Consider the following 26,788-nt stretch of genomic DNA (forward strand, 5'->3'; position numbering starts at 1 on the left):
AGTGTGTAAAATTTTAACTTCTTATCGTCGTTGTTGATGTCGCATCAAAAGGTTACTGACCCCGGCTAGTCACTTAGTCGTTTTTAGTGCTAACGTGAGGTCGCATTGTTATTCAACTAAATTTTCAAAATGCCAAACGTTTTTGAAATTCCGAACAACTCTCGTAAGTTACCACTTACTTTGAACTTAAATAAAAACAAATTTAAATCGTTTATTTTGAGTAAGTCATTATCTCGTAGTGGAAAACACTTTATTACTGAAAAATGTTTTTTATCCTTTGCAGATTCCGATTTGGAGAACACTCTCCTGGCGAGTCCGACATCGTCAAAAAAACGGCTGTATCCCCGGCTGATAATCTGGATAAGAGGCAACGGATGGCCCTCTCCGCTGATCTCAAAGTCACGTTAAAAAGAAAAGACGGTGACATTGACGAAGCTTTCTTCGATGATCTTAAATCTGTATTGATCAATCTTCAACAAAAGGTTCCCGATGTTTGCCATCAACCACGTTTTTATGGCTGTGGCTTTCTGTCAGGAATCACATGGTTCCACGCTGCCGATGCTGAGAGTCTCAACTGGCTTAAAGGATCATTGGATTCTTTAAAAGTTAGCGGCAGATTCAAGGATCTATCTGTTCTTCCGTTTACACCCGTACCTCCACCACGGAAAGGATTAATCACGGTATCTAATGAATTGAACCTCAGTGGTCACAATGGAGCTGAAAAGCTCCTGAAGTGTATTGCAAAGCTCAATAAATCCTATATAAACACTAAGTTCTGGAGGGTGAAAAAAATCATTCCCCTCCAGAACGGCAAGTACCGCGTAGTGTTGTCCATTGATGACGAATCGTCAAAAACTTTGGAAACATTAAACAACAAAATTTTTTATTCTTTCGGTAGAGTTTACGTAAAACTATTTAGTAACCAGAGTGAAAATAACTGATAAACTCAATATCCCAATGTGATCGGTTTTATTTTAAAGGCTTCGTGAAGATAAAACTAATGAACAATAAAAAAAATAAAAAAAGAATACTTAAAAATAATGATAAGAAAAAAAATATCACAATGAAGGAAAAATCAAATAAATTCGTTTGAAGGAATTCCACTGGAATAATATAATCAGGCTTTGTCCTAAATAGAATCTATTGAAAAAAAAAAATAAATTAAAAAGAAAATTTATAAACAAAAATAAAAATAAAAATTTTAACAACAAAAATGAAATCAGCTTCAATGCTTAATTTTCCCTTTGTGAATTCTCCCTACTGATGAAATTTTTATATTCAGTTGTTATTGCCACCCTACAATGGATTCTCAGGATCTCTCAGGTAAATGATGAAATTCAAAATAAAAATAAAAAATAAAACAAACATAAAAAGGCCAGGCACAATTTTCCCGATAGTTTGGATAACGTGCCGCTATTGAGCCACCACTTTTCTGATACCTGATACCTGAAGAACCAATGTTTGAATGAAAAATTGATTTCATAATTACTTACTGCACGCGGAAAAATTTTGGCTTCGTTAAATGCATATCGATTTTTCGCCTACTTTGAAAAGGTCAAGGTGAAAATCTCTAGTTTATTTTAATTTCCATTTTTTAAGAGCAAGTTTACTGGTGTTGTCAAAATTGTCAAATGTCAAAATTTCTACCACTTTTTCCCAACACCAGTGAACTTGCTCTAACCAACTACCCAAATATAGCCCAAGTGACAATTTTAGCTTTATTATGGTCAGCAAAATTTCGTTTGGACTTCAGGATTAATCTTCATAAAAAGCTAAAGCGCATTCTATAACATCACCTGGACTCTAATAAAGTCAAAATCAGTTGGTCACCAATGTTGGTCACCAAAGCTTTTAAAAAGCTATTATTAAACATGTTAGAATTTTTTGTTTTTTTTCGATTCTGTGAGTTCTCGGAGTTTTTTTTTTATTTTTTCCAGCAACCATAATGGTTGATGAATGATGATTGCATTATTCAGATATGATTTGGTAAAATTAATAGCTAAAAAAACAAAGTTTTAACCATATAATGAGCGTCTTTTCTACTGCCAGTCAAGATTTTAGGTAAAATGTGTATGAAATAGTATCTTAAAATAAATGCGCCTCGTCAAATCTGATGGTCAATCATGATGGAATTGATGGAAAAAAGGCCTGAAAAAATATTTTCCAATGCTTGCATTGTGAATCCATCAACATGGCGTCATTTTGTGCCCTTCGATTTTGCAACCAACATGGCGTGAGTCAATTCATAGTTTTATTATGGTTTAATGGTGACTCCAAAAAAAGCTACGATTTGACGTTTCTCTCGCAAGAAAACCAATTACACGCTAAGGATGAGTTCCTCATTTCTGAGTTGTTAATCATTAGTACAGTAAATGAGGGCAAACTTTTTGAATGACCCGTGGAATAAATCATGAGTTGAAGTCAAATTTCGTTGTCTGACGCCATCTTGAAATCCAAGATGGCGGCTTCCGCTGAACTTTAAAATGGTGTAAATGACTTGAAATCGCATGAAACCCCAACAAAATGGGTATCGGGTGAAAGGGCTAAACGAGTAGAAGTCGAATTTTGCTATCAGGCGCCATCTTGAAATCTAAGATGGCAGCATCCGCTCGACTTTTAATGCTTTAATGCTGACAAAAAGTCGCATTAAACCACCACTATAAGGGTATTGAAAGAAAAGGCTAAACTAGAAGATGTCGATTTTTTTTTCTTTCCGACGCCATCTTGGAATCCAATATGGCAGCTTCCACTGAACTTTAAAATGCTGTTAGTCAATGAAAATCGCATGAAAGTACCACAATATGGGTATTGGGTGAAAGGACCAAACGAGTAGAAGTCGAAATTTACTATCAAACGCCATTTTGAAATCCAATATGGCGACTTCCCTGAACTTAAAAATGATTTAAATCACTGAAAACCGCATGAAATCACCACATTATGGGTATTGAGTGGAACGACTCAGCTAGAAGAAGTCGAATTTCGCTATCTGACGCCATCATCAATCCAAGATGGTGGCTTTTGCTATTCTTTTCAAAGCTGTAAATAACTGAAAATCTGAAAAAAGGGCTATACAAATAAAAGTCGAAAATCGTTGTCCGACGCCATCATGAAAGCCAAGATGGCGGCTGCCACTAAACTTGAAAATACTATAAATGACTTATAATCGCATAAAACCCTAACAATATGGGTATTACTTCAAAGCGAAGTCGAATTTAACTATCTGATGCCATCTTAAATGCGAAGATTGCGGTTTCCGCTGAACTTTAAAATGCTGTAGATGACTTTAAATCTCCACAATATTGATATTGGGTAAAAGGGTGGAACCAAGAGAAGACAAATTTCGCTATCAAACTTCATCTTGAAATACAATATGGCGGCTTTCGCTTAACTGTTAAATCCTGTTAATCGCTAAAAATCGCATGAAACGCCACAATATTTTTGTTGGGTTCAAGGGCGAAACCAGTAGAAGTTGAATTCCTCTTTTTTACTTTATCTTGAAATTAAAGATGGCGGCTTCCACTGAAATGTAAATGACTCAAAATCGCTCTAAAGCTTTACAATAATGGTATTGAGTGAAAGGGCTAAAAAAGAAGAACCAGACCCTGTTTGTTTTTGGCAACATGGCCGAACTTTTTGTGTTGCCAAAATCGAACGATTTTTTTATCAACTCTTTTTTCTCTTAATACTACATTAAAACTACTATTTTTAGACAATTTAGATGATTTTAAATCACTTTTATTATTTTTTCATTATTTTTCTAATGCATTTAGAACTTTTCTTGTTTTGTTTATAGCTTTTGATTTTTTTGCCATTTATAAGGTTATGTTGTTTCTGTTAACCGTTTGGTTTAGACACATGTGCTGAATTCGATGTTGCCAAAATCGAAAGTTGCCAAAAACGAACGGGAAAACGAAATTCAACTTCTACCGGTTGATCTCTTTCAACTTATACCCCAATAATATGGGTTTTATGCGATTTTCAGTCATTTACAGTATTTTCAAGTTGAGTGGTAGCCGCCATCTTGGATATAAGATGGCGACGGGCAACGAAATTTGACTTCTACTCGTTTATCACTTTCATCTCATAACGAATTGTGAAGGTTTCACGATATTTTCAGTAATTTCCAGCTTTGAAAATAAAAGCGGAAGCCGCCATCTTGAATTAATGGTGGCGTCAAGCAAAAATTTTTTTCCTACTATTTGGGCCCTTTCACTCAATACTCATATTGTAAAGATATTCATACCACTTTCGGTGATTTCAAGTTTTCACAGATGTATTTTTTTGATTTTAACTCAAAACCAACACGCATAACTTACCAAAAATGTGTAAAAATGGGAGTTCCAATCCAAATATGTGCTATCTAATCTGAGCGTGTCCTGTTTTGACATCTTGATCGAGAACTGTCACTAAGTTTTATGGCGGTTTGAAAATCATGCACTGAGTGCTATTATAGAACATGCAAAAGAAAGCTTGGAGCAAACTTCTAATTTTGTGTTTTATTATAGTTTAAAAAAAGCATTCATAACTCTTTCAAAATAACTAAAACAGTATGTTTAATAAAAGTTTTATAAGCATTTTCAAAACCATCTGAAAATATATAAACGAAAAAAAAATATAAGCATTCCGCATGACCATAATAAAACCGTCATAAAACGGCACAAAAAAATGCCATAATTAAACCATAATAAAACTTCCTAATGCTAGTTGGCTTAATCTGTGTTACTTGGGAGGCGATGGTTCAAAAGTAACGTGTTAAGTTATCATCTGGAAGGTTCAAGTTCAAGCTATAGATTTTTCAAAAGAAATTAAATTAAATAAGTGTAGAAAGTGGCGTAAGATTTCGAGATTAAGAAAAATTCGAAAGTGCTTTATTTTTGCCATTTTTTTTTCGCAAAAAGTTCAAAAAATCTAAGTCCTATGCAAAATCTGAATAGCTTTTTTTCAGCTTTGACTATGGAACTTGAAAGTATCGATAAGAACTTAAATTTTAAGCTGTTTAAAATGCTATACAGTCCTCGATCAGGGCTGAATAAGCTTTTAAGAGCTAGTATTATGGAAATTTTGGTTACTTGGGTAGTGTTCAACCTGAAGTCTATGTGTAATAGTTTTTTATTTACAGGAACAATGGATAATGGAATTTTAATTAAATTATCTTCTTGAGAGCACAGTCAATGAACTTCAAAGAATAGAATTCAAAAGAGCAAGAATCGGAACCTTCATCGGTAGACATTGCGTAAGATAGCTATGATCCCTAAATATTCCGATCGGGTACCTAATTCACGCACAGCCAAAGGTCAATTCGTATGAATTGCTAACATAGTCGGTCATCGGCCGCGGGAAAGTACTAGAACTAGCACTATACCCGATATTTAGTTTCTGTCACTCACTAGTTTAACATGCAAATCGTGCCGCATACATCACCTAGTCAGAACTCGATGAATCACAATCAGGGGAATCTTAATGACCAACATGAACCGCATGTAGGTTTTCAATAGTTTTCTACTTTTACTTACCCACCGACTGGAGAAATTTTAGACTAAATCTACGATTCTATCTTAGTTACACTGAATTCACAGATATCGTGTGCACTTTTCTGGTTATTCGTTTCACGTGTAGCTGATCCAGCGATAGGAATTCGAATGAACAGGTATCACTTGCAGTTGATGCAAACGACTATGGCTATGGTCGGCGGAAGTAAAACTAAAACAATAAATCTGATCCGGGAAAAATGGATTTCCATTTTTCCCTCTGGATGAAAACAGCAGCACACACTAACACACTAAGAGAAAAATCCATCCATCCACCCGCGCTACATCATCATCAGTTTCAACAGCTGCTTCACAATCAAACAAGTTTCTTGTTTTCCTTCCTGTCTTGGTAGTGTTGCTTGCTTGCTTGCTTTTAGTCCCGGGCATGCGTTCCACGAACTTCCGAGTTCTCTCTCTGCGGCCCTGCCGGTCTTTCTGGAAAGTCTTTCCAAACTTGACTCAACCAACCACTTGTGGCAGTTTCATTCAGCACAGAAACCCTACCGAATTGTTAATGATCTTTGGCTAATCTCGAAGGCGAAACCAGAATGGTTAAAAAAAATCCGCCAGGAAACCGCCTAAAGTCGGTTTCCAAATTTGCACATTGCCAATCCCTATAGGAGAGAAACGATATCAGAAAAAAAACTCGACTCGACTAGATTTTGCAACACAAAGTGGTTCCAGAAAGATTGCACAAGATTGCGAAAACATAAAATAAAAATGAGAAAAGTGAATTTGAAATGATAAAGAAAATCATTTCGTTTCCTGATTTTTTCGACCAAATATTCCGGCTGGAAGTAATTAGTCTGATTGCCTGTGGCTCCAAGTATCCGAATAGGTATGTATCTAAGGCACTCTCTGGAAACACCACAGAGAAAACACGTGAGTCACTTGAGCAATCACATCACGGCTCGGATCATTTTTCCACGTTTGTTTCCTTTCCGAATTTTTAATCATCCGGACCGGCCGGCCAACCCGACTTGAGTTAATTAATGCAAATCGATCCTTCTAACTGTTAAAACCAAACCAAAAAAAAAAAAAAGAACTAACCGAATGTTGGGCTCCTCCCGAAAACTCCCCGAATGATAGTAAGACAGCACCAGCAGCACTTTTCCACGTCAGATGTGTGATATCGCTCGAATCGCGCCCCCAGAAAGAGTTTTTTTTTCACCCGTCCGGTTCGACCGAATATCCAAAACAGACTGAATTTGTGTCGTTCAAAAGTCCAGAGCAACATAGAGCAGCAGCTCGGTGAGAGCAAAACCAACAAATGTTGTTGTCACTTCGTTGCTTTTGTGTGTGGAGATGGTGTAGTTTTATCCGATCCTCCACCAAAAGCAAGCAAGCAAGCACCATACACCGGCTGTGGTTTTGATTGGGTAGGAAAGTGGGAAGAAGCAACAGGCTGAAGCGAGGGATCCAAACTGAGGCACCTAGACTAGACTGAAAGACGGACCAACTGTAGAGTGGAGAGATGTGGGGGAAAGCTAACGATCGACGAGGGTGGAAGCCAGAATAAAGTTTGGAGCACAGATGCCAGTTTGGAAAGAAATGCTGAAAAAGATTTTTTTTGGAACAATAACTCCAAAAACTGTATCCAAATATTCGTCATTTGAATGAGAAATGCTAAAGCAAACTCAGTCTTTTTTCTGTTAAATGTTATAAAAGTTCGGTAAATTTACAGCGTACATACTGTAATTTTTCGACCAAATCGCAACAACAACTGCGAAATAAAGAGGATGTTGGAAATATTAAATCTATTGAGTAAATCTGAAATAAAGTTTGCCTCATTTAAAATTTGAACAAAAACAATTGCCTGTATTTCAGTTATTTATTATTGGATTCCAGATCTTTTTTCATACAAATGTAGCATTTTCTTCATACTTTCAAGAAAAAAAACGGGATAAACTTATTTTTCACGGTTTCCAAGGAATTCTCGAATTTTTCCTGGAACACGTTTCATTCGTCCAACACAGTGGTCGGCAACCTTTTGAGTCAGAAGAGCCAAAAACATGAAATCTTCAAAATTTCAGAGTTTAAAAGAACCGCATTAAATATTTATTGGTTTTGTTTTTAATTTTTAAAAAACATAATATATGAATGCTCAATGAACATAAGTTTTAAGAAAATTGATTTAAAATAATATAGAGTTATTTCAAACTCTTGGATATTTTTATAATCTGTTTCTTATTATTATCAAGTTAATGTTACCAAATCTGAGCTATATTATCTAAAAACCTGGTGAAAGTCGGGCATTTGATTTCAGAATTGACGACCAAACATTAGGACAATGTCCGGGAAAATTTCAAAAATCTTAATTCAAAAATCTCAATTTATGCCACATGCGGTTCTTTAGTATTGTGCGCCCACTTGAATGAAGAGTAAAAATCAATACATTTTAGATTTTTCATCAATGCTTACTTATGCTTAGGTTACTGGAAAAAAAATCTGTGGTTTGACCAGTATAAATCTGTAATAATGTGATTTTGTAGCCTTCTTTTAAAATTCGTTGCAAATAATACAGAAACAGCACATTTTAACTGACAAGATCAGTTCAAAGTCAGTTTTAAAGTTTCGAAACAGAAATTAATAAAAATAAATTAACGGTATTTACTTACCTCTTAATCAAAAATGAAAAAAAAAAACGTTACTGAGACTTCGTTGTGTGTGCTTTTGGTAAATTTTGGCATTACACTTGAAATTTTAAAGGTGTTTAAAGACTTTAAGGTTTCCTTTTTTGTCAAATACTTACTATTTAATTATAAAAAAAAACTGCTTCGGAGTGTGAAGGTCAATTTATGTTATTAATTACAAATATTTAACCTGTGTATTTATCAGCTGCGATGACTCCCGTACAATGAAAAGCTGTGATTAACATTTCAAACAGATTTTCAGAATTGAATTTTTCAATCATTCTCAATATTGAATCGAGTTTGAAAAACTGTTGAACTTTAATTTGAAATTCTCAATTCTTATTTTTGCAATTTCGTAGTTGAATTTTATGTATTCACTTTTTAACCCACTATTTATTGAGTAAGCTTTCCAGATTTTTTTCTGTGCGTATTTAGGCCGGGAAGATCCAGGTTTCAAAATTTTAAACTCAATATTCGGGAAAAATTAACCAAAATCCAGATATTATCTAGAAAAAGGAAAGATAAAAGCTGAAAAATAAACACTTGAAGAATGATTTTTACCAATGCACATCAGTGGCGTCCAAATCTAATCTCTCAATTCCAAAAAATGGCAAATTTATAACGCTAAAACATGTTAAAAAATTGGACTTTCGTTAAAAAATCTGAATAATCCGGGAGAAAGCCGTACCTTCTTCCTCGAGGCAACTGAGCTGGACCGTATATTTTTTCTTTGAAAATCCGGAGAAGCCCGGTTGAAACCTGGCAATCTGGAATGCTTAAGATTAATGTACATTCGGATGCATTTAATTATCGTTTCCAATTTAAATACAAAATTGAGGTGATTTTTCCAATAATTTTATGTTGTAAAGTGTCAAAGTTTCAAATATTTTTCGAAATGGTTGAATAATTCGAATACGATTTAGGAAATTTCAACTGAACATTTTTCATAGAAGGCAAAAAAGTGGTTGCAAGTGCTTTAAATCTAAAATTTTATGATAGTTTCGTTGTTTAATATCCAAACAGAGGCTATCTAAGAACTACTTTTTTTTGGTGAACGTTAAACTTTGATTTTCCTGTTAGCTACAGCTCAACTTTTGTGTTCGATTGATTCGAAAACATAGACGCGTTTTGAGTATAAATAATTTGATTTTAGTTTCTGCTGTTTAAAAACAATTCTTTGCATAAACGTTTAGTGATAAAATAAATCTTGATCTTTAAACAGATGCTCGAAAACAGTGAAAAGCAAAAATTATAAAAAAAGGCTTCAAAAAAATCATATTTCGCCATTCCGCTTGTTTCTACAGCGGATGAAATTTTGAATTTTCATCTTGACGTACGATAATCCGTGTGTCAGGTCAAAAAACTCAATTATTGATTTAGCAAGATTTATGAAATATTTTATTTAAAAATATTTTAAATATTTGCGAAGTGCGCTAAAGAGCCGCAGTCTAACATATGTATTTGTAAAAGTTAGGCAACTTGAAATGTCTGAAAAGTGTCAAAGTCACTTAAACTGCTTTGGCTTTGAGGGATTTCTTTTTTATCAGATTTATTTTGAATCCTTTATTCCGACTGTTAACTAAACATTTTATGCAAAGAATCTAAAGATAGTTCTGAATGATCCTTGTTTCTAAAATTTCTAGACATCAAATATACAGTAGGAGGTTTTCGACTGTTAATCCAAATTAAACCAATGTCGAAGGTTGGAAGACACAAAATATAACCAATGTTATGTGATCATTTCTCAGAAATTCAATTTGTCATCGAGTCAGACATCTGAGTGAAGCTTTATTTGGTATTCTTCATACAGAAAAATAAACAGTAATAGCTTCGTGAAACTTTATGTTATCAAAGCAGTTTTCCAGCCGGAAAATTATTGGGAAACATTTCAATGTGATATGATTGTTTCTTGAAGATTGATGAAATGCTTCATAGGTTACATTCATTGTAAATAATCAATCATTACAAATAATTCCGCTTTCATGAAAAATTTATATTGAAATCAATTAATTTTTGAAAAGATAAATTCTTAAACAAATATCTTGAGCATAAATTAGTTGAACGATCTGAAACTTTGGTCGTGGTTGAGCCCATTTTGTGAGTCCCAAAACAATTATTTTATGAAATCACATCTTATTCATAGGGGTAAAGGGAGGCAAAGCAATTCGCGTTGTTTTATCTTGCAGTTGGTATTGGCAATTTAAAACAAAAAAGTATTGAATACCTTTTAGTTCATTCTACGGCATTTCAACTACATAAAATTTTATGTTTGCAGGACATACAAAGAAAAATGCTGAGCTGGGGTCAAAGAAACACTCCACTCAGATGGCTCCGGTTAAATTCAGTGGCAGAATTTCATTTTCTCGGAAAACATCGAACATAATCTATGAGTATAGCCTCGAAAACAGCTTGATCGTTACTAGGAAGACGTCGGTAAAAGATCTTGGAGTGGAGATAGATAGAGAACTGAATTTCTCTAAGCACATAGAGCAAGTGGTAGCCAAAGCAAATTCAATGTTTGGAATGGTCAGCAGAATTTGTAATGAATTGAACGACCCGTATACTATCGTTTCAATTTATGTCGGGTTAGTGCGGACTTCAATTGAGTACGGCAGCATTGTTTGGCAACCGTACTACAACGTTCACATTAATAGACTGGAGAGAGTCCAAAAGAAGTTTCTCAAATACGCGCTAAGAAACCTTGGATGGCAAGAGGAAATGCCGGTTTATCGAGCCCTGTGCATGCTGGTCGGACTGGATTCGCTTGAGAATCGCAGGAAGTTAATTGACGCGTTGTTTTTGAAGGATTTGACAAGTGGAAGGTATTATTCGCCGTACTTGTTCTCACAGATATCTCCCAACGAAGGACGCAATAGTTTGCGCAGCATAAGGCCGTTCCAGCTATCAAACAGGATCCAAAATTACGCAAGAAACGAGCCAATGTACAGGATGATGGCGCTTTACAACGCATATGTAGAAGAAATTAACTTGAATATGTCCAGAAACCAAATTAAAGCTAGTATTAAGAAGTGTTTTACTACAAATTAAAGTGTGGTCGATGTATTTTAAGTTAAGACTCAGATGAAAGGCTTAGCCTAGGATCATTATTAAATAAATAAATAAATAAAAGAATTGAGTTTCTTAGAAAATTTCCCGTCTGATTAATTTTATTCCAGACTCTCAAATCGTAGGTTTTGTGTTTTTTTTTAAATATTTTGTTCGAATTTTTGCATTGAAGTTCTCATAACAAGCTACTGTAACAAATATATAATCTATTTGACCACATGGTGACTGAGCCTTAAGAAGATTTTAAAATGTGCAACCGTTCGAAAAAATCGGACAACATTAGGCACGAAATAAAATTTGCCTGTGCAACTATTAGGCACGGACAAGCTATTTTGAATGATTTTTTAAACGTTTACGACACTTTTCCCGAACACTTGGACTTTTGAATCTTGTTGACCAATCCTGTATGAGTCCCATCCACAGAAAAAATAGTAAATTCGGTTGAAATGACTAAAATACAGTATCAAAACCAAAATCATGTGCTTAGCTGTGCAACGAATGGCAAATCATCCTTATGACAGCTTTCCAAATCTTGCCAAAACATCACGGGATGGTCATGCACGGAGAAAAAAGATTTTTTCGCATGTAACTATAAATATGATAGACTCAACTATAAACTGATGATTGACTTGACGCAATCAACTATGAATATAATGGATCCAACTGTAATGGTAAAATTGATTCAACTGTAAATATGATAGATCCAACTACAATTGTATGATTGATTTGAGGCATTCAACTATAAATATAATAGATTCAACTATACATTCCTGGTTGACCTATAAATATGATAGATTCAATTGTAACTGTATAATTGATTCAACTGCAAATATGATTTATTCAACTACAACTGTATGATTGATTTTAAATATTCAACTATAAATATAGTTAATTCAACTATTTTTTTATGATTTATTGTTTGATACTTGAATACTTTAGTGTTCATCCGTGTTCATCAGCAAAAATTGAAAAAAAAATCGTAGATGTGAGACCAGTACGTGTTCCCTGCAGCGAGCGTGGTGCAGTTTTTAGGGCTCAGCCGGCAGTTCCTGACATCGGTGACAAAGCGCAAGCGCTCTCCGGCAATGAAGAAACATTTCGTTCCACCTGTTCCTGGCAGGGGTTGTGAAGTAGGCCAACAGTTCCTGGAATTGGTAAAGGTACACCTACTCTGGCTGCCCGTGAAATTGACGTGAGTCTCGACGTTTCTTTACGTGATCATGGCAAGATCCCACAGGAAAATTGTATTTGTAAGTCAGTAAGGTCGGTAAAGCGAACAATAGATTGATGTCAAGATATTGAGTGGATTTTCGCCGGGTGCAGAAGCACCGACTTCTAAAGTCGTCTTCCGGGACCAATTAGTTAAGACGCACAATTTGCTGGTCAACCATGTATCAAGAACAACAGCTGGAGAACCAGGACGTGGATATCGGGATTTCCGATCAGCGTTTCTAGCATCGGGGCGGCTAAAACGAACTAGATGCAAAATGCAGAAATAATGAATTAAAAAAAATAAAACGTTGCCATCAAATTATTCTGAAGAAAAACATCATAAATAAGGATATGATGAGATATGATAACTTCCAATATAAACAGAATTTAAATTTACAATATTTATATTTGACCTCATTGAATCAATCATAGAAATATAATTAAATCTATCATATTATCATAGTTGAATCGACCAATCAAATCATATTATTATAATTGAATCTATCATATTTACAATCAAATCAATCATATTATTGAAAGTTGAATCTACTATGATTATTGTTGAATGTATGACATCAATCGTTCATTATTGTTGAATCTATTATATTTATAGTTGAATGCACAAAATCAATTCTACAACCATAGTTGAATGTATTACATATATTGTTGAATGTACGAAATCAATTAGATTGTCTATTTTACGTATTGTAAAAATTTTGATAATTATAGTTAGTCGAGAAGCAATCAGATATATGATTGAATATAAGTGGGTTATTGTTGGATACACCATACTTTTTTCTCCGTGTTGGATCGAATGAACGGTGGAATTCATTTTTGGACACTCTTTTTGGTATAGTTTCGACGCCATTGTCTTATTTGTGACAAAAACTCGTTTTTTTACCTTGGCTGCAAATGCCCTGACTAATCATACATTTTTGTGCAAATTTGTCAGAAAAAAAATTTAAATTTGGCTGGAACATTCCCCCGAGCCGACACCAAGGAAAATTTTTGACCTGGGATTTGCCCGAAGTCAGTCTTGACATCAGTTTCATCGTCCATCAAAAGACACCCATCGAACTTGGTTAGCATCTGGTCGTATAGCTTCCGAGCACGGATTTTGGCCACATTATTTTGTTTCATGGTCCAATTTGGCTGTTTGCTAGCTCGATACGACTTGATTTCTTCCCGGAGTCGAATTCTCCTCACGGTACTATGGGCAGCACCGAGTTTTTTGGCCAAATCACTGTCCTAAAGATTTAAATTCCTCTTAATCGTCTTCAAAATCTTACCATGCAGTTTCCAGTTGACAGTTCCACTCCGACGATTGGCTTGAGGCTTCCGAATCGCCGTCAATGTTTCCTTATACCGTTTGATAATACGTCATACGGCATTTCTGGGCAATGTCAGCTGTTTCGCTGGCGTAGATGCAGACCACAATGGATTTTTCTAAAAAAAACTGTGCACAATTTTTTCCCTTCTTTAGGCTCCCATGTTGATTGTTTGCGAAGTACAGTCGATTTGCGGAATGTCAAAAATACATACGTGAAGCTGACAAAATTTCCGACACGTGGATGTCAAGAACTTCCAAATCCGTCCACCAGAAGCGCCACAATATAAGCAAAAGTTTGGTTCAATTCTAAATAAAGCAACCTTTATAATAAATATTTGAGACATCATGTATGCAACAATTAGAAGTAAAGGTAAAAAATTTTTAAATCATTTTTATCTTTTCAATCACATTTTTTTCTCTTGCAGATAAATTTAAAAAAAAAAACTCCTGCTTGATCTCAGCCACAAATTGTATACTATTCCTTTTTTTTTTATTTTTTGCAAGAAAAGGTTGATAAATATCAAGTTTTTGTTAATTCTTCCATGTTTATCTGTAGGCTTGATTTTTATTATTCTTTAAAAAAATACGCAGTTGTTATCATTAACATTACAAATGCGTCAAATTGATGCCCACCGTTAAGGTATACTGCACATGTATATGACGATTTGGGGTCATTTTTTAATTTCTCAAACCCTGGGGTCTAAAAAACTTCGTTTTGGTTCGAAACTCATCCATAATTTTATGAACTTTTATGTTAGGATGGGAAAATTGAATATTTTGTTCGGCAAAATCAACATCAATTTTGTTCCTTCTGTGGAACCGAGCCTGCTTATGGTTTTTGTGCCAATTTATAAAATCTCTACAGGAAATTTTCCGCTAAGCAACTTTGTCGGGGACCGTTATTTCGTATCTTATTATGAAAAAAAGTTATTAGCTATTGAACAGGGTTATGTCTTTTTGCATTGAGGAACTATAAATTCAACTGACATCGCTGTTTGTGCCTATCGCAGTATTCTTTGAAAAGTGACCATTCAATACCTCGCTAGACACAAGCAGTGTTGTCAGTTGAATTGATTGATTTTCAATGCAAAAAGACATATCCCTATTTAACAGCTAACTTTTATGCATAATCAGATACGAGGTTACGGTCTTGCAAAAAGTTGATCAGTGGACAATTTTCTGTAGGGAATTTATAAATTGGCCCAAAACCCATTACCAGGCTCGGTTCCACAGAAGAAACAAAAATGATGTTGATTTTTCCGAACAAAATATTGAATTTTCCCATGCAAACATAAATGTACAAATTCACTCATGTAAACATTACTTAAAAATTTTGCAAAAAAAAACATGGATGAGTTTTAAAACAAAACGAAGCTATTAAGAATCTCGAGTTTGAGAAATTCAAAATTTACCCCATATTGACTCAGTCTAATGACACAATCCAGCGTGACGTGACGACTTTTTGACAGGTTTTTGTCGTAAATTGTAATTTTTTAACTTACTTCACATACTCGTAAAGATTATTAACTTCCCCATCCAACAAGCTAATTCTAGTTTTTGCGATTTTCGGCTCCGAAGTTATTCAAGAAAAATAAGCGGACATGACGACGAGCGGGAAAATGACTTAAAAAAATCACAGAAGCCAAATTCCTCGTCTCCCTTACATGTTAGCACAAAAAAAATATATTTTAGAGATTTGTAGTTAATAATTTTACTGACAAACTTTTCTTACACTGTTTTAATTTTAAAAAAATCAAAAAGATATAGAACCACTAGATAGAAAACGTGACGAGACGACGCACAGTGGGCCAGGAACCACTCTTTTGTGGTCAAAATTGACTGCAGGCCAGATAGTTGGTTGTAGTTCATCGATGTCTTCGACAAAGTTACTGGATTATATTTGCGCTATCTATTGATGGATTTGAATTAGTTCTAATTTTCTCTGATGATCAACGGCATGAAGTAGAGGTTTCTCTGCGAAATTTACTGGAAAGCACTCATTTTGTTTTCCGCCGTTTTGATATGTTAAGCGCCACTTTTTACAATTTTAAAAGTTTTCTGTTGTCAGATATCGCTATCCGTATTTCCCGTTTTCCCGTTAAGTGGTGTATATCTGTTGAAGTAAAGTATATCCGAATATATGTAACAGATCTTCAGTGCATGTATTTCAAACAATTTTACCTATTCCGTGTTGTTCGAAATCTATTGCATTTACTCTGTAAAGATCTCCCCAATTTTGTTAAAGATCAAAATTTCTTAATAAATACTTATTGGATTATCATATCCTTTAAGAGAATTTTGGGGTCTGTTTTAAGTTTGGAATAAAATACCAACAAAGATAATAAATGACAACAATGTCTTTTAATTCGAGTGTCACCTACTTATATCGCAATAAAAAAAATGAAAGATTTTTTAAATCACATACCAAAGAATGCGTCAAGCTTCCTAGCAGCACTGCACTGTCGGCATCCGATATCCACTTCAGTAGAAAAACTCACACAATCGGTAATAAAAAATCACACTTTCGAGGTTTCACCAATAAATCATCCGCTACACATCGACCGATAGTGTATATTGCACAAATTTTTATAACACAACCTTACGCAACTTTTACACCTTTATAACCGTTTTTAGTCCAAAAATTACACGCTACATAAATTAAGTTTACCAACAAAGCAATACAAACATTTTAGCAACAGTTTACCGGCGAATTTTGAGCTCGAGTGCACCAGAAGAGAAGAACAACGTGGGTTCCACTAAACCAACACAATCCCGACCTTTCTCAGGCAAGCAGCAACAACAGAAGAATCAAACAAAACTTATGACTCTAAATATAAAACTAATATAGATACAGAAAAAAACGCGGCCGGCACGAAACATTAAAAAAAACCATCCAACATGGACAACGAGAGAGGCTCAACTGACCCAACTATAAAACTGTAATGCTCCGGACCTGAGGCAAATGTCCCGCTTTGGGTTGGGTTGGGTTGGAAAACATGAATCATGCTTGGTCGCGACGCTACGATGAGCATTTGATGAAATGTGAGAGAGACGGGGCAAAAGGAAAAGAGCTAAAAACTGAGATCATCAAAATAACAAACGTCCAAATGCCAAAAAGAAAATGCGAGAAAGGCGAGGAAAAGCCAAAATTCGGTGAATGAAGAAAGAGCGGAATGTATCGAATGAATAAAACATGTGGAGGAAATGAAAGCATAAAAGAGGCGAGCCGGCATGGTTTTGTTTATGTTTCCCATGGTATGCTAATTGTGTTGGTGTTAGTGCGCTACGAACGAGGGACTGGACATGGGAGAATGAGAAGAACGTGCCGAAAGTTGGATCGAAGATAATAGTTTGCAATTAACTTGATCTATGAATTTGAGTTAATAAAATTTTACAAAGTGTGGAACTGACTAAGTGTATTTTTAATAAATAAACGATTGAACTTTTATAAATTTTGTAAATTGTAAATTTACAGCTTATATCTAAACAATTAAAAAAAAATTACAAAATGAGTTCTAAAGGTCCTAAAATTTCCACTAACTAAAAACAGTTATATCACTCTAAGATTCAGCATTTTGCACTATTTTACCTATAGTATGTCAAACGGTAGATTTTTTGGTCCCAAAGTAATTATTTCTTGTCTCGTCAAGATCTTTCGGATCGAATATTGCACATCCGTGTGGGTTGCAGCCAAATGGGACATGTCGAATTTCGAAAACCGACCATATACATTTTGTAGATTGGCCCAAAAAAAAATGTTTTTAAATGTATGAACTTCAAAATTTGTGTTGTTTTGGAAAAAAAAAATTAGTCAAAAATGGACTAAAATTTCAAAAGTTACCTATGGAAAATTTCAGAAATCAAAATTTCAATTTTGATGCCAAATCTTTTAGAAATGAAAAAAATTCAAGATCTGGTGTTATCTAAAAAAAAAATTTTGATCAAAAATCGACTTTTTGGCACTTACAGTCGGCTGGTTTTCCGAGCAGTAGCTAAGTCCCAGAAAGTCGACTTTTGGCAAATTTTTTCTCGAGATAACATCATATATCAACGTTTCATGCATTTCTATGTCATTTGGCATCATAATTTAAGTATCTTGTTTTCAAAATTCGTTTGGGGTCTCCATCGGTGTTTTTTTGAATTTTTAGTCGACTTTTAAGGATTTTTTTCTCGAGATAACACCAGGTTTCGAAGTTTCTTACATTTTAAAGTAATTTTTGGGCCATTTTACAAAATTTCAATGGTCGGTTATCAAAATTCGATCATAAGATTTTTACTATACATGCATTGCCACCCTAGTGTACACTAGAAAACCAAGTTTTAAACATTTTCGTCCGGTTTTCTTTGCTCGCTAGCTGAACGATTTTGCCTAACTTTTTCTTGTCTCGTGAAGATATTTTGAACCGTATATTACACATCCGTGTACACCAGAAAAGCAAATTTCCATTCTTCTTTTGTATCTATAAAGATACACAAAAGCGATACAAAAAAGTATGTATGGAAGCCCCTTCTCCCTTTTCTATGTCCCCACTGGAATGCGGAAGAGGAATAATTATTCATAAAATTAAGGAGAAATGAGAATGATAGCCCTTTTTTGCTTTCACAATTCCTCATTGGAAACAGAGAAAGGTCTCAAATAATATTAGAAACCTTTATCGTATACAAACAACATCCAATGCAAAATTTTGTATTATTTGCTCTATTCAATCTTGAGACTCGACTCATGCCAAAAATGGTGTTGAGAATTGAAGCTTCTATCCTTAGATTGCCAAAAATTTTTCACCAAGTTTCCGGACCGGACAAATCCGAGCTATTTTATCTGAAAACCTGGCTAAATCCGGGCGTTTGATTTCTAATTGTGGACCAAAAGTCCGGGCATTATCCGAGAAAATTTGGTCAAAACCCAGAAATTACTTATCATTCATCAAGAAAATCAAGGAAAAAACATAAATAAATTTTTGAATCATTAGTTCATAACTCATTAGCACTTTTTAAAGTGTATTTAAGGCTTTCAAAAATCCTTTCATGTTTATCTTAATAAAATTTGCTCAAAAAATTTGGTTCTAGGAGCATGGATAAAAAAGTTTCCTATGAAATCCAGCCTTCCGGGCCGGACCGGACTTTTGTTAAATTTTGTATTAAATATCCGGGCAAACCCGGATAAAACCGGGTAATCTGGCAACCTTACTCTACCCCTTTCTTACTTCATAGTGATGGCGGGAAGGATCCCAAATAATCATCGATACATTTCCTTCAGGTTAGCAAATCACATAATAATATAAAATTTCAACATTGAACATATTTAATGTATCAGATTGAAGATTTTTGTAATTAAATATTCACAAGTTGTGAAGACTACCTGAATACATGGCACGCATGGAAAGTTGATATTAAAGGTACCGTAAACTGGGGAAACTTTGATCAACATGAAATTTTTGCAGATTATCATCATTTACTAAGTATGAAGTTGAAATATCTGGCAAAATGTTTACTACGTTTGAAAGCCTGTAAATTGAGCTACAAATAAGCTAATTTTGAGTTTTATTAGGAGTTTTTTTTATATTATTTAAAGTATAATTTTAAAATCTTAAAATATCCGACTTTTTAAAGGCTCACAAACAAACATCTCTCCTGATCGAATTAAAGCATTTAGCAGCAAATGGGTTGTGTAATGTGAAAGATCAACTTCTTTCTTGGTTGAGGTTAAGATCAAGTATTATTTTTATGATAATTCTATGACAATTTTTGGATATTGAAAAAATCGGTCATTTTCCATGAAAAAGCTCGTATAGAAAAAATGGCTAAAAACCCTTTAAAATGGTTAAGTTTGAGGAAAAAATGAACATGGGAACAATACGAAGACTTAGGGAATTGCATGAAGGTAAAATTTTATTTGTTTTTGAAGCAAAAAAAATTTTGAGGAATGTTTATAATTTTTGCCCCTAAATGTATGCAGCAACATTGTCCATCTTTCGAGTATATTTGTTTTAGAAAGAAAACGTTGAAAAATTCAATTGGGTCCAAACAAAAAATTACTATTATCGTCAATTATCGATGTTTTGAGCCTTCTGTGCTAAATGGCATCAAAACAATACTTTGAAGATGTTGAGGTACGTAAAAAAACCATAGTGATCAAAGTTACCCCGAAACTCGAAATCTGGCTTTGTAACAAACATTTAATTATAACCACTAATGTCGTTTAAATTTACTGCAACAATGATCATGTTTAATACTCCTCACCTCAGTAAGGGTTTTAAAGCTTTTAGGTATTACGAAAAATCCACCTCTTCCAAAATATTCAAAAATTAATGAAAAAAGTGATCAAAGTTCCCCCAGTTTGAAGCAAAGAACTTTTAATGGAAATGTATAATTGGAATGATAAAAGTGAAAGAAATTGCGAAACATCAACAAAAAGTAAGTAATTACCAATTTTTTTTTACTTTAAGTTAAAAAAGAAATAAATGATTTCAAAATCATATAAATTGGTGCTAAAGAGTAGTATGAAACTTTGTGCTGGGAAAAAGCATAATTTAAGCGTCTAGATTCAGATTCTGGATCTTCTTCGATCATCTTGGCTTAAGTTCCGAAAAAAAAAATTATTAAGGAAAAGATGAAAATCGGCGATTGAAAACCACCAAATGTATGCTAACATAAATTCAGCTGAATTACAAAACTAATAAAAAATAAAGCAATTTCCACACGTTCTACTACCAGGAATAAGCATGCCATCTGTTGGTGAGCACCTTATTCAGACACTGAAGCAAATCTTCTAACCTTTTTTCATTCTTGCCAGACATTGGATAGATAGTTGTATTTTAACATTTGATTGAGCATCTTTTGAAGTTTCATATCTTATTATCATGGGGACATAAATATTATCGTTAAGTGAACGTTTCGCCAGGTGGTTAGACCAAGTGGAGCGGGATCTGGCGAATGTGGGATGTCCGAGAAATTGGAGAACGGATGCAATGGGCCGAGTGAATTTTAGGAATTATGTTCGTTATGTCGTGAGACTGAATACTACGAAAATAAAAATAAGAGTAACCGTTTCGAATCCAACCTAGACTCAAGAGAAGATTTGTCTAAACAATTGTCTATAAACTCCTCAATGCGCTATAGCCCTATTTGCCGCTGGTAGTGTTCATGATATTATGCAGGTTGTTTCACCAACACTTTTCAGTTTTGGGTCAATTAACCTCAAAAACGACCGTGTTCGTTGACCGGCTGCCCGTTTTTGTACCGAGAGTTTTAGAGGTTAATTGTCCCGTCTCATCTGTACACGCTCAGTCAGTGTGCGTACGAAATGTCAAATACAACTCTATGGCAACTTACTATTACTGCTGCATGGCGAAATTTGTAGCTTTTCAGAATAATCAAAAAAATCTCATTTAGGGTATTTAATGCTAGTGATTGACTACTTACTAAATTACTCTACTTCGCACTATATGAATTTTGGAAAATTGTACATTGGATTGATATGAAATTTCTACAATTTTGAGATTTTCTGTACCCTAAAACAAAACTTTTTTACTTTAACAGTTTGAAAAAAAAATATTCATTTTAATTATATTACGAAATGAAAACTCTTTTCACAAACCTTATAATTCAAGCTTAAAGACAATAAAAAAAATCAATAATTAATATAATATAAAATTCATGTAAAACAACAAAATTTTATTTATTTGCTGTGATCATAAGCCAAATTACCTATTGAAAGCTATATAAAACAAAAACCAAAAAACTGTTTGTAATGCTGATCTTTTTTTTATCCTTGTCTTACTTTTTTAAATTTTAATCAATGTTGTTTTAAGATCTTTGTAACATTCGCACTTTTCTCTACAAACGATAAAGTTAACGAAAAAGCTTCGACTTCGTTCGATGTTTACTCCTCGGTTAAAAATCGGAACTCGGACCTCGGAAAGCAGGTGTTCTACCCACTGAGCTAAGCCTCAGTTGTCAATTTATTAAATTTCATATTCAAGTGAAAAAGCACTGATGCTCTACCCATAACTCTGGGGTACATATATTTCATGACTTTTTCCAACACATTTTAAAATGTCCCGCTTTTTTTGGGCTCTTTCCCGCTTTTTTTCTCAAAATGTCCCGCTTTTTTTGAAAACCATCAGGCAAACCTACATTGTCAAGCATCAGTTATAACTTTTCTGAGGTAGTCAATGTAATGACAAAATAAAAATTAAAAGCAAGAATTTTTTAAAAAATTGAAAAAAATTTCTCCAAAAATCGAAAAAAATCAGAAAGATATTTGAACTATTTGCATCGCACTTGATTTGCCTTGTAATGAAAAGAAAGCAAACATTGATAAGGGTTGGAAAAATTAAAAAAAAATCTACAATGAAGTTTTAAGCATACAAAAATAATTGAATCCTATAAAGAACTTCTCATAAGAATATAGTGTTACTTATACATATTTGAGTCCCTAGGAACAAAAGGGGTATAAATACATAAAAGTTTATATAATGATATTGGACTAACATTAATTTTAATTTATTAAAAATTAAAAAAAAACAAAAAAACGATTTTTTGGAATTTTTTTTAACAACGAAAGGTTTTTCACGAATGTTGCCAAAATCGAACGGGGTCTGTACCTACTTATGTAGGGAGAGTATTAAAAAAAATACTACTAAGTATTTGTAAATAACTTTTGATGGTAGATAAAAATTGATGAAATTTTCAGCTAAGCTACTTTGTAAAGTAATTTGTATGTGTACCAAATTTGGTGATAATCAAGTTATTCTGGTTGATAGGTTCGTCTAGCTGACTAAATAATAAACAGGTAAAATAACAAAAAAAAAAAGGTTGTAAAATCTTGCGCAAAATATTTTGATTGATAGTAAAGAGATGTTAATGGACAGCAAAACTAACTCTTTAGCGGTCAGCTGTTGTTGACTTTTTGTTGACAAGTCTCACCGGTATTTTCCGGAGATAAACAAGAAGAAAAATGGAAGATTGATCTGTAGTATTTGAAAAGGCCAACGATCTTTGAAAACTGCAAATTTATTTTTGATTCGCTGCTGGCTTCGCTGAAAATTTCATCAATTTACATCCGTACATTCAAAAGTTATTCACAAAACAATAAGTTCTATTTTTTATCGAATACACTTCTTAAACATTTATTTTTCGGAAATTTGCATTTCGATTATAACATCAGATCTCGACGTTACATGCATTTTTTTAAATTCAAATTTTCACGATTTCCTTTGTTCCCCGTAACGTAATTTTTAAAATTTTTAAGTAAATTTTTGAAAAACTTCTTTTTCCTGAGATAACACTAGATTTCTACGTTTTATGCATTTTAAGTCATTTGGCAACAACAGTAAAATTTTGAATTTTTCCAATTTCCTTTGGAGCCTCCTTTGGTGATTTTTGAAGCACCCCTAAATCAAGTCTGACTGAGCTGAAATTTTGCACAGGTCAGTTTTATGGGCCAATCTACAAAATGTATAGGGGAGAGTGGGGATACTTGATCCCCTTTTCTTATTTTCACCATATCTTTTAAGAAAAATTTAGCAACTCGTCGTCTTAGACATTTTCTGACAGCTTGTAACTTCAAGTTTCTATGCTGTAAAAATTAGAACGATACTTGAACCCGTAGATGAACTAGAAGCATTTTCGTGGGAGTAAAAAAATTGCGATTTTTCTGAAGTTAGGGGAGACTTGATCCCCTATTGAAGGAGACTTGATCTTTTATTCAGGAAGCCCTAATCCTTGTATAGAAATCTAACAAAACTCTAAGATAGAATGTTAATTGACTATTTTGGTCATGTTTGTTTTCATTTCACAATGTATAGCAGACATAAGATGAAAATTCTATAACTTTGTCTCAACGCTAATAACATTGCATACTGCGCTATTTTTTATAATTAAGAGAAAATTAATTATTTTTGCTCTTTTCTTCAGACAATTTTTTTATGAATATTAGTTTTTGGATAAATATTAGTAATTTCGTAATCAGCAATCATAACGATTAATTCAGAAGAAGAATATGCCGTTTGGGAGGGGAATCAATTGTACCCAACTCTAGGGGATCAATTGTACCCATAATCATTATTTTAGAAAACTTTTTCTGAAAAAAGTTGAGAGTTTTCCATTGCTTTGAAAATATGGCATTATGAAGTTCATTTTACGCTCGAACGATTGATACATTGGAACAAATATTTTGTTCATAATTTTCCCATGTAAGGAACATTTTAAAGTGATGAAAAAAGATCTTCAAGTTACATTTAGTGAAATTTTTCAAACAAAGTCAATTACTCAAACAATTATTTTGTTAAAATTTTTTAAACTACAAGCATTGTTATTTTGCTCATTTTGGCACATTTTTCTAGAACATTTGATCTTTGAAGACATTCCAGTTTCGAGATATAGCTAAGGAATCAAGTATCCCCAGGGATCAAGTATCCTCATTCTCCCCTATGGTCGGTTTCCGAAATTCGCCCATAAAATTTTTCCATACATCTATTGTCACCTTAATGTACATTCTCATGAACATTTTTTTCTATTTTAAACTTGCATAAGCTATCTTGTATTTCTCCATTTAAAAAAAAGTTGATTCCTCATATTTACGAAATCAGCAATTGTACTTTTTGAAATCTAAATTTTGTCCTTCGAAAATACGTGAAAATCCATTCAAATTAGTTTAAATATTTTTGCAACACTGTAAATTTAAATGCAACACTTGAAAATTCATTTTTAAGCTCAAAAATAAACTTTCTCAAAGGTCACGACTTTTTCCGGATATCGCGGAAAAACAATTGCTAGATTTTTTTGTTATCCTTCATGAATCCAATATGAAAATTCAAAAACAAGGAGATGAAGCAGGTTTTGACCTGTTAAAAACGTTTAAACATGTTTCACTTATTGAATATGGAATTTTGAATAATGATAATACTATTGAAATACTCCTATTGAATTTTCGAAAAATTTGGAAATTCTACTACCCTGAAGTGTTTTGGTTTCTGGTCTTAAAAATCTAGACTTAATCTGGAACCTTAAATAAATTAAAAATTAGTTTTTGTTTTCGATAATTAGCTTCGTTCTTGTTTGCTGAAATTTAATGTTCTGATTACACAATTATTTGAGAACTAATTTGAAGGAATTTAACCTAATGGGCTCATGAACTCAAATCTTGCTTTAAGCTTTTTGTAGTTTTGATAATATGGCGTTGCAATGAAAGAAAAAATCATAATTTTTTAAAAAATCAGTCAGCGATGACTGCTTTACAAGTTTTTCACATATTCTCCAGTTTTAGAAACATAAATTCTATTTGTTTTCAAGGATAAAGGAATTTGTTTCGGATAAATAAGGCTTCCACTTCAATGGGTGATGAATGTATTTGTTTTTTTTTATATCAGCTGTATAAGTCGGTTCCGATTATAGATTTGTTTTATTTTTAGACTCTGTTTCAAGAAGCTTAGTTTTGAAATAGACTGCAATCGCGCAGACAAATTTATCAATTTCAACATTTGGCTGATAAATACGTTAATGTTAATGTTTCTAAACTTGTTTCTCTCTAATTGATTCTATATCGTTGGCAATTTTTAAGTTTTAGATTTGTTTTCTTCCTAACTCGCTCGCTAGAGTTTTTGTTATATTTATTTTGGATTTAGTTCAACATTTCTGTTTGTTACTTTTGCTTCGTTTAATCCATGTTTTAACGACTTCTGTCAGAAAGTAACTAGCTTTCTACGGAAACTTCTTCTAATATATGACTTTTCTAATTGTTTTAATCCATGCGAACGTCGTTTATAATTGATTTTTTTCTCAAATAAATACACTGCAAAAGCTGCATCGGTTGACTTAAAAATAAAGAAAAGTTTACGTTGCAAGATCGCTTTCAGTTACATATTAGTATTAGATGGATGATTATGGGAGTTTGATTTACTATAGGTAGTTCCAGTTATCTTATCAACAAAGTGTTGCAAACGTAATTATTTCAATACTTGTCAGGTTAACAAATTCGTACGAATGATCTACGTGAACTGAAAAGAAAGACTGACTATTCCGATTGTATCTTAATCCTAGAAGAAAAAAGCGAGTAGCAACTTTACGTATGCTTCAGTGATTAGTTGCTTGACAAAAAAAAACAGAAAAAATGTAGAACAAGAGCACTTTCCGATTGAATATAACAAATGGAAGAAATTATTTTAGTAGATATCTTCTAAAAAATCCACCCATTTGTCAAAACAAACTTCTAAAAGTACTCTTTTTCTTCTATGGAAAATTAGTGAAAACTGATGAATTATTATGGAAATGTTTTGGGAGTCCCCATTTTGAGCGACAGCTTAAAAAAATCTTTGCAGCTCTAATTTTAAGTAAACATTTTAATCGGAATCGAAACGAAACACAGTTACTAAATAAACTAAACCAATCAACAAAGACTTCTTCGGAGAAAAAAATACTCTAGAGAGGGGGAATACTTCTGTAGTCCTGGAGCCACAATTTTCCATACCGAACTTAAGCTTTCCCCAATCCCTTTTGATCTCGTCAGAAATTAGTTTTTCCCAAGATGACTATCTTTTTCGATCCGACAATCAAAGATCCTTTCGCATCGACTGAAGTAACATCGTGGATACAGAAAAACGCTAAACCCAAGAAAAAATACCCGCGCCCTCTCTTTACCCAAACAACTTATCAAAGCACTGATGACAGTACGGTTTGTCGTTCTGCTCCTTGAACGTTCCCTTGTTCAGCTGCTTCAGGCAAAAGGCGCACACGAAATGTTCCGGGTGGAATTTCTTAAACATGGCCGTGATACATCTTCCGGTAATCGGTTTCGAACATCCGGCACACAGCGAACCCCGCTTGGCATGGTAGTGCGTCTCGCAGTACGGCAGCCCCTCATGATCGAAGAACGATCCGCCCGAAAACGGCTGGCGACAGTCCTGGAATGAGTAAATTATAAAAATAAATAAAAATTAAATATCTAGAAACGTCAATTTAAGACAGATTATTAAGAAGAAAAAACGCACGGCAAAGACAGAGAGTCAAATTGCAAAAAT

The 26,788-nt window shown here is 33.7% G+C and overlaps 2 protein-coding genes across 10 annotated transcripts in view; both read right to left on the bottom strand.

Moving 5' to 3' along the window:
• Positions 1–16,685, bottom strand: part of LOC129747429 (peroxisomal acyl-coenzyme A oxidase 3-like) — a 49,814-nt gene extending 33,129 nt beyond the window's left edge. Inside the window, exon 1 of one of the 3 annotated variants that reach the window (XM_055741652.1) lies at positions 16,195–16,685. The gene's annotated coding sequence lies outside the window, so the exon portion shown is untranslated. Of the gene's footprint in view, positions 1–5,513; positions 6,058–6,578; positions 6,741–16,194 lie in introns of those variants that run through there. The other 2 variants (XM_055741651.1, XM_055741650.1) reach the window with 2 other exon arrangements.
• Positions 16,686–25,112: 8,427 nt separating this feature from the next.
• The window catches only part of LOC129746968 (paxillin-like), a 254,444-nt gene continuing 252,768 nt past the window's right edge, over positions 25,113–26,788 (bottom strand). For all 7 annotated transcript variants that reach the window (XM_055740946.1, XM_055740943.1, XM_055740942.1 and 4 more), the window contains one exon: positions 25,113–26,671. In XM_055740946.1, the coding sequence (XP_055596921.1) occupies positions 26,405–26,671 (267 nt within the window). In that variant the 3' untranslated portion in view covers positions 25,113–26,404. The remainder of the gene's footprint in view (positions 26,672–26,788) is intronic.

The sequence above is a fragment of the Uranotaenia lowii genome, chromosome 2 (genome assembly GCF_029784155.1).
Source record: "Uranotaenia lowii strain MFRU-FL chromosome 2, ASM2978415v1, whole genome shotgun sequence".
NCBI lineage: Eukaryota > Metazoa > Arthropoda > Insecta > Diptera > Culicidae > Uranotaenia > Uranotaenia lowii.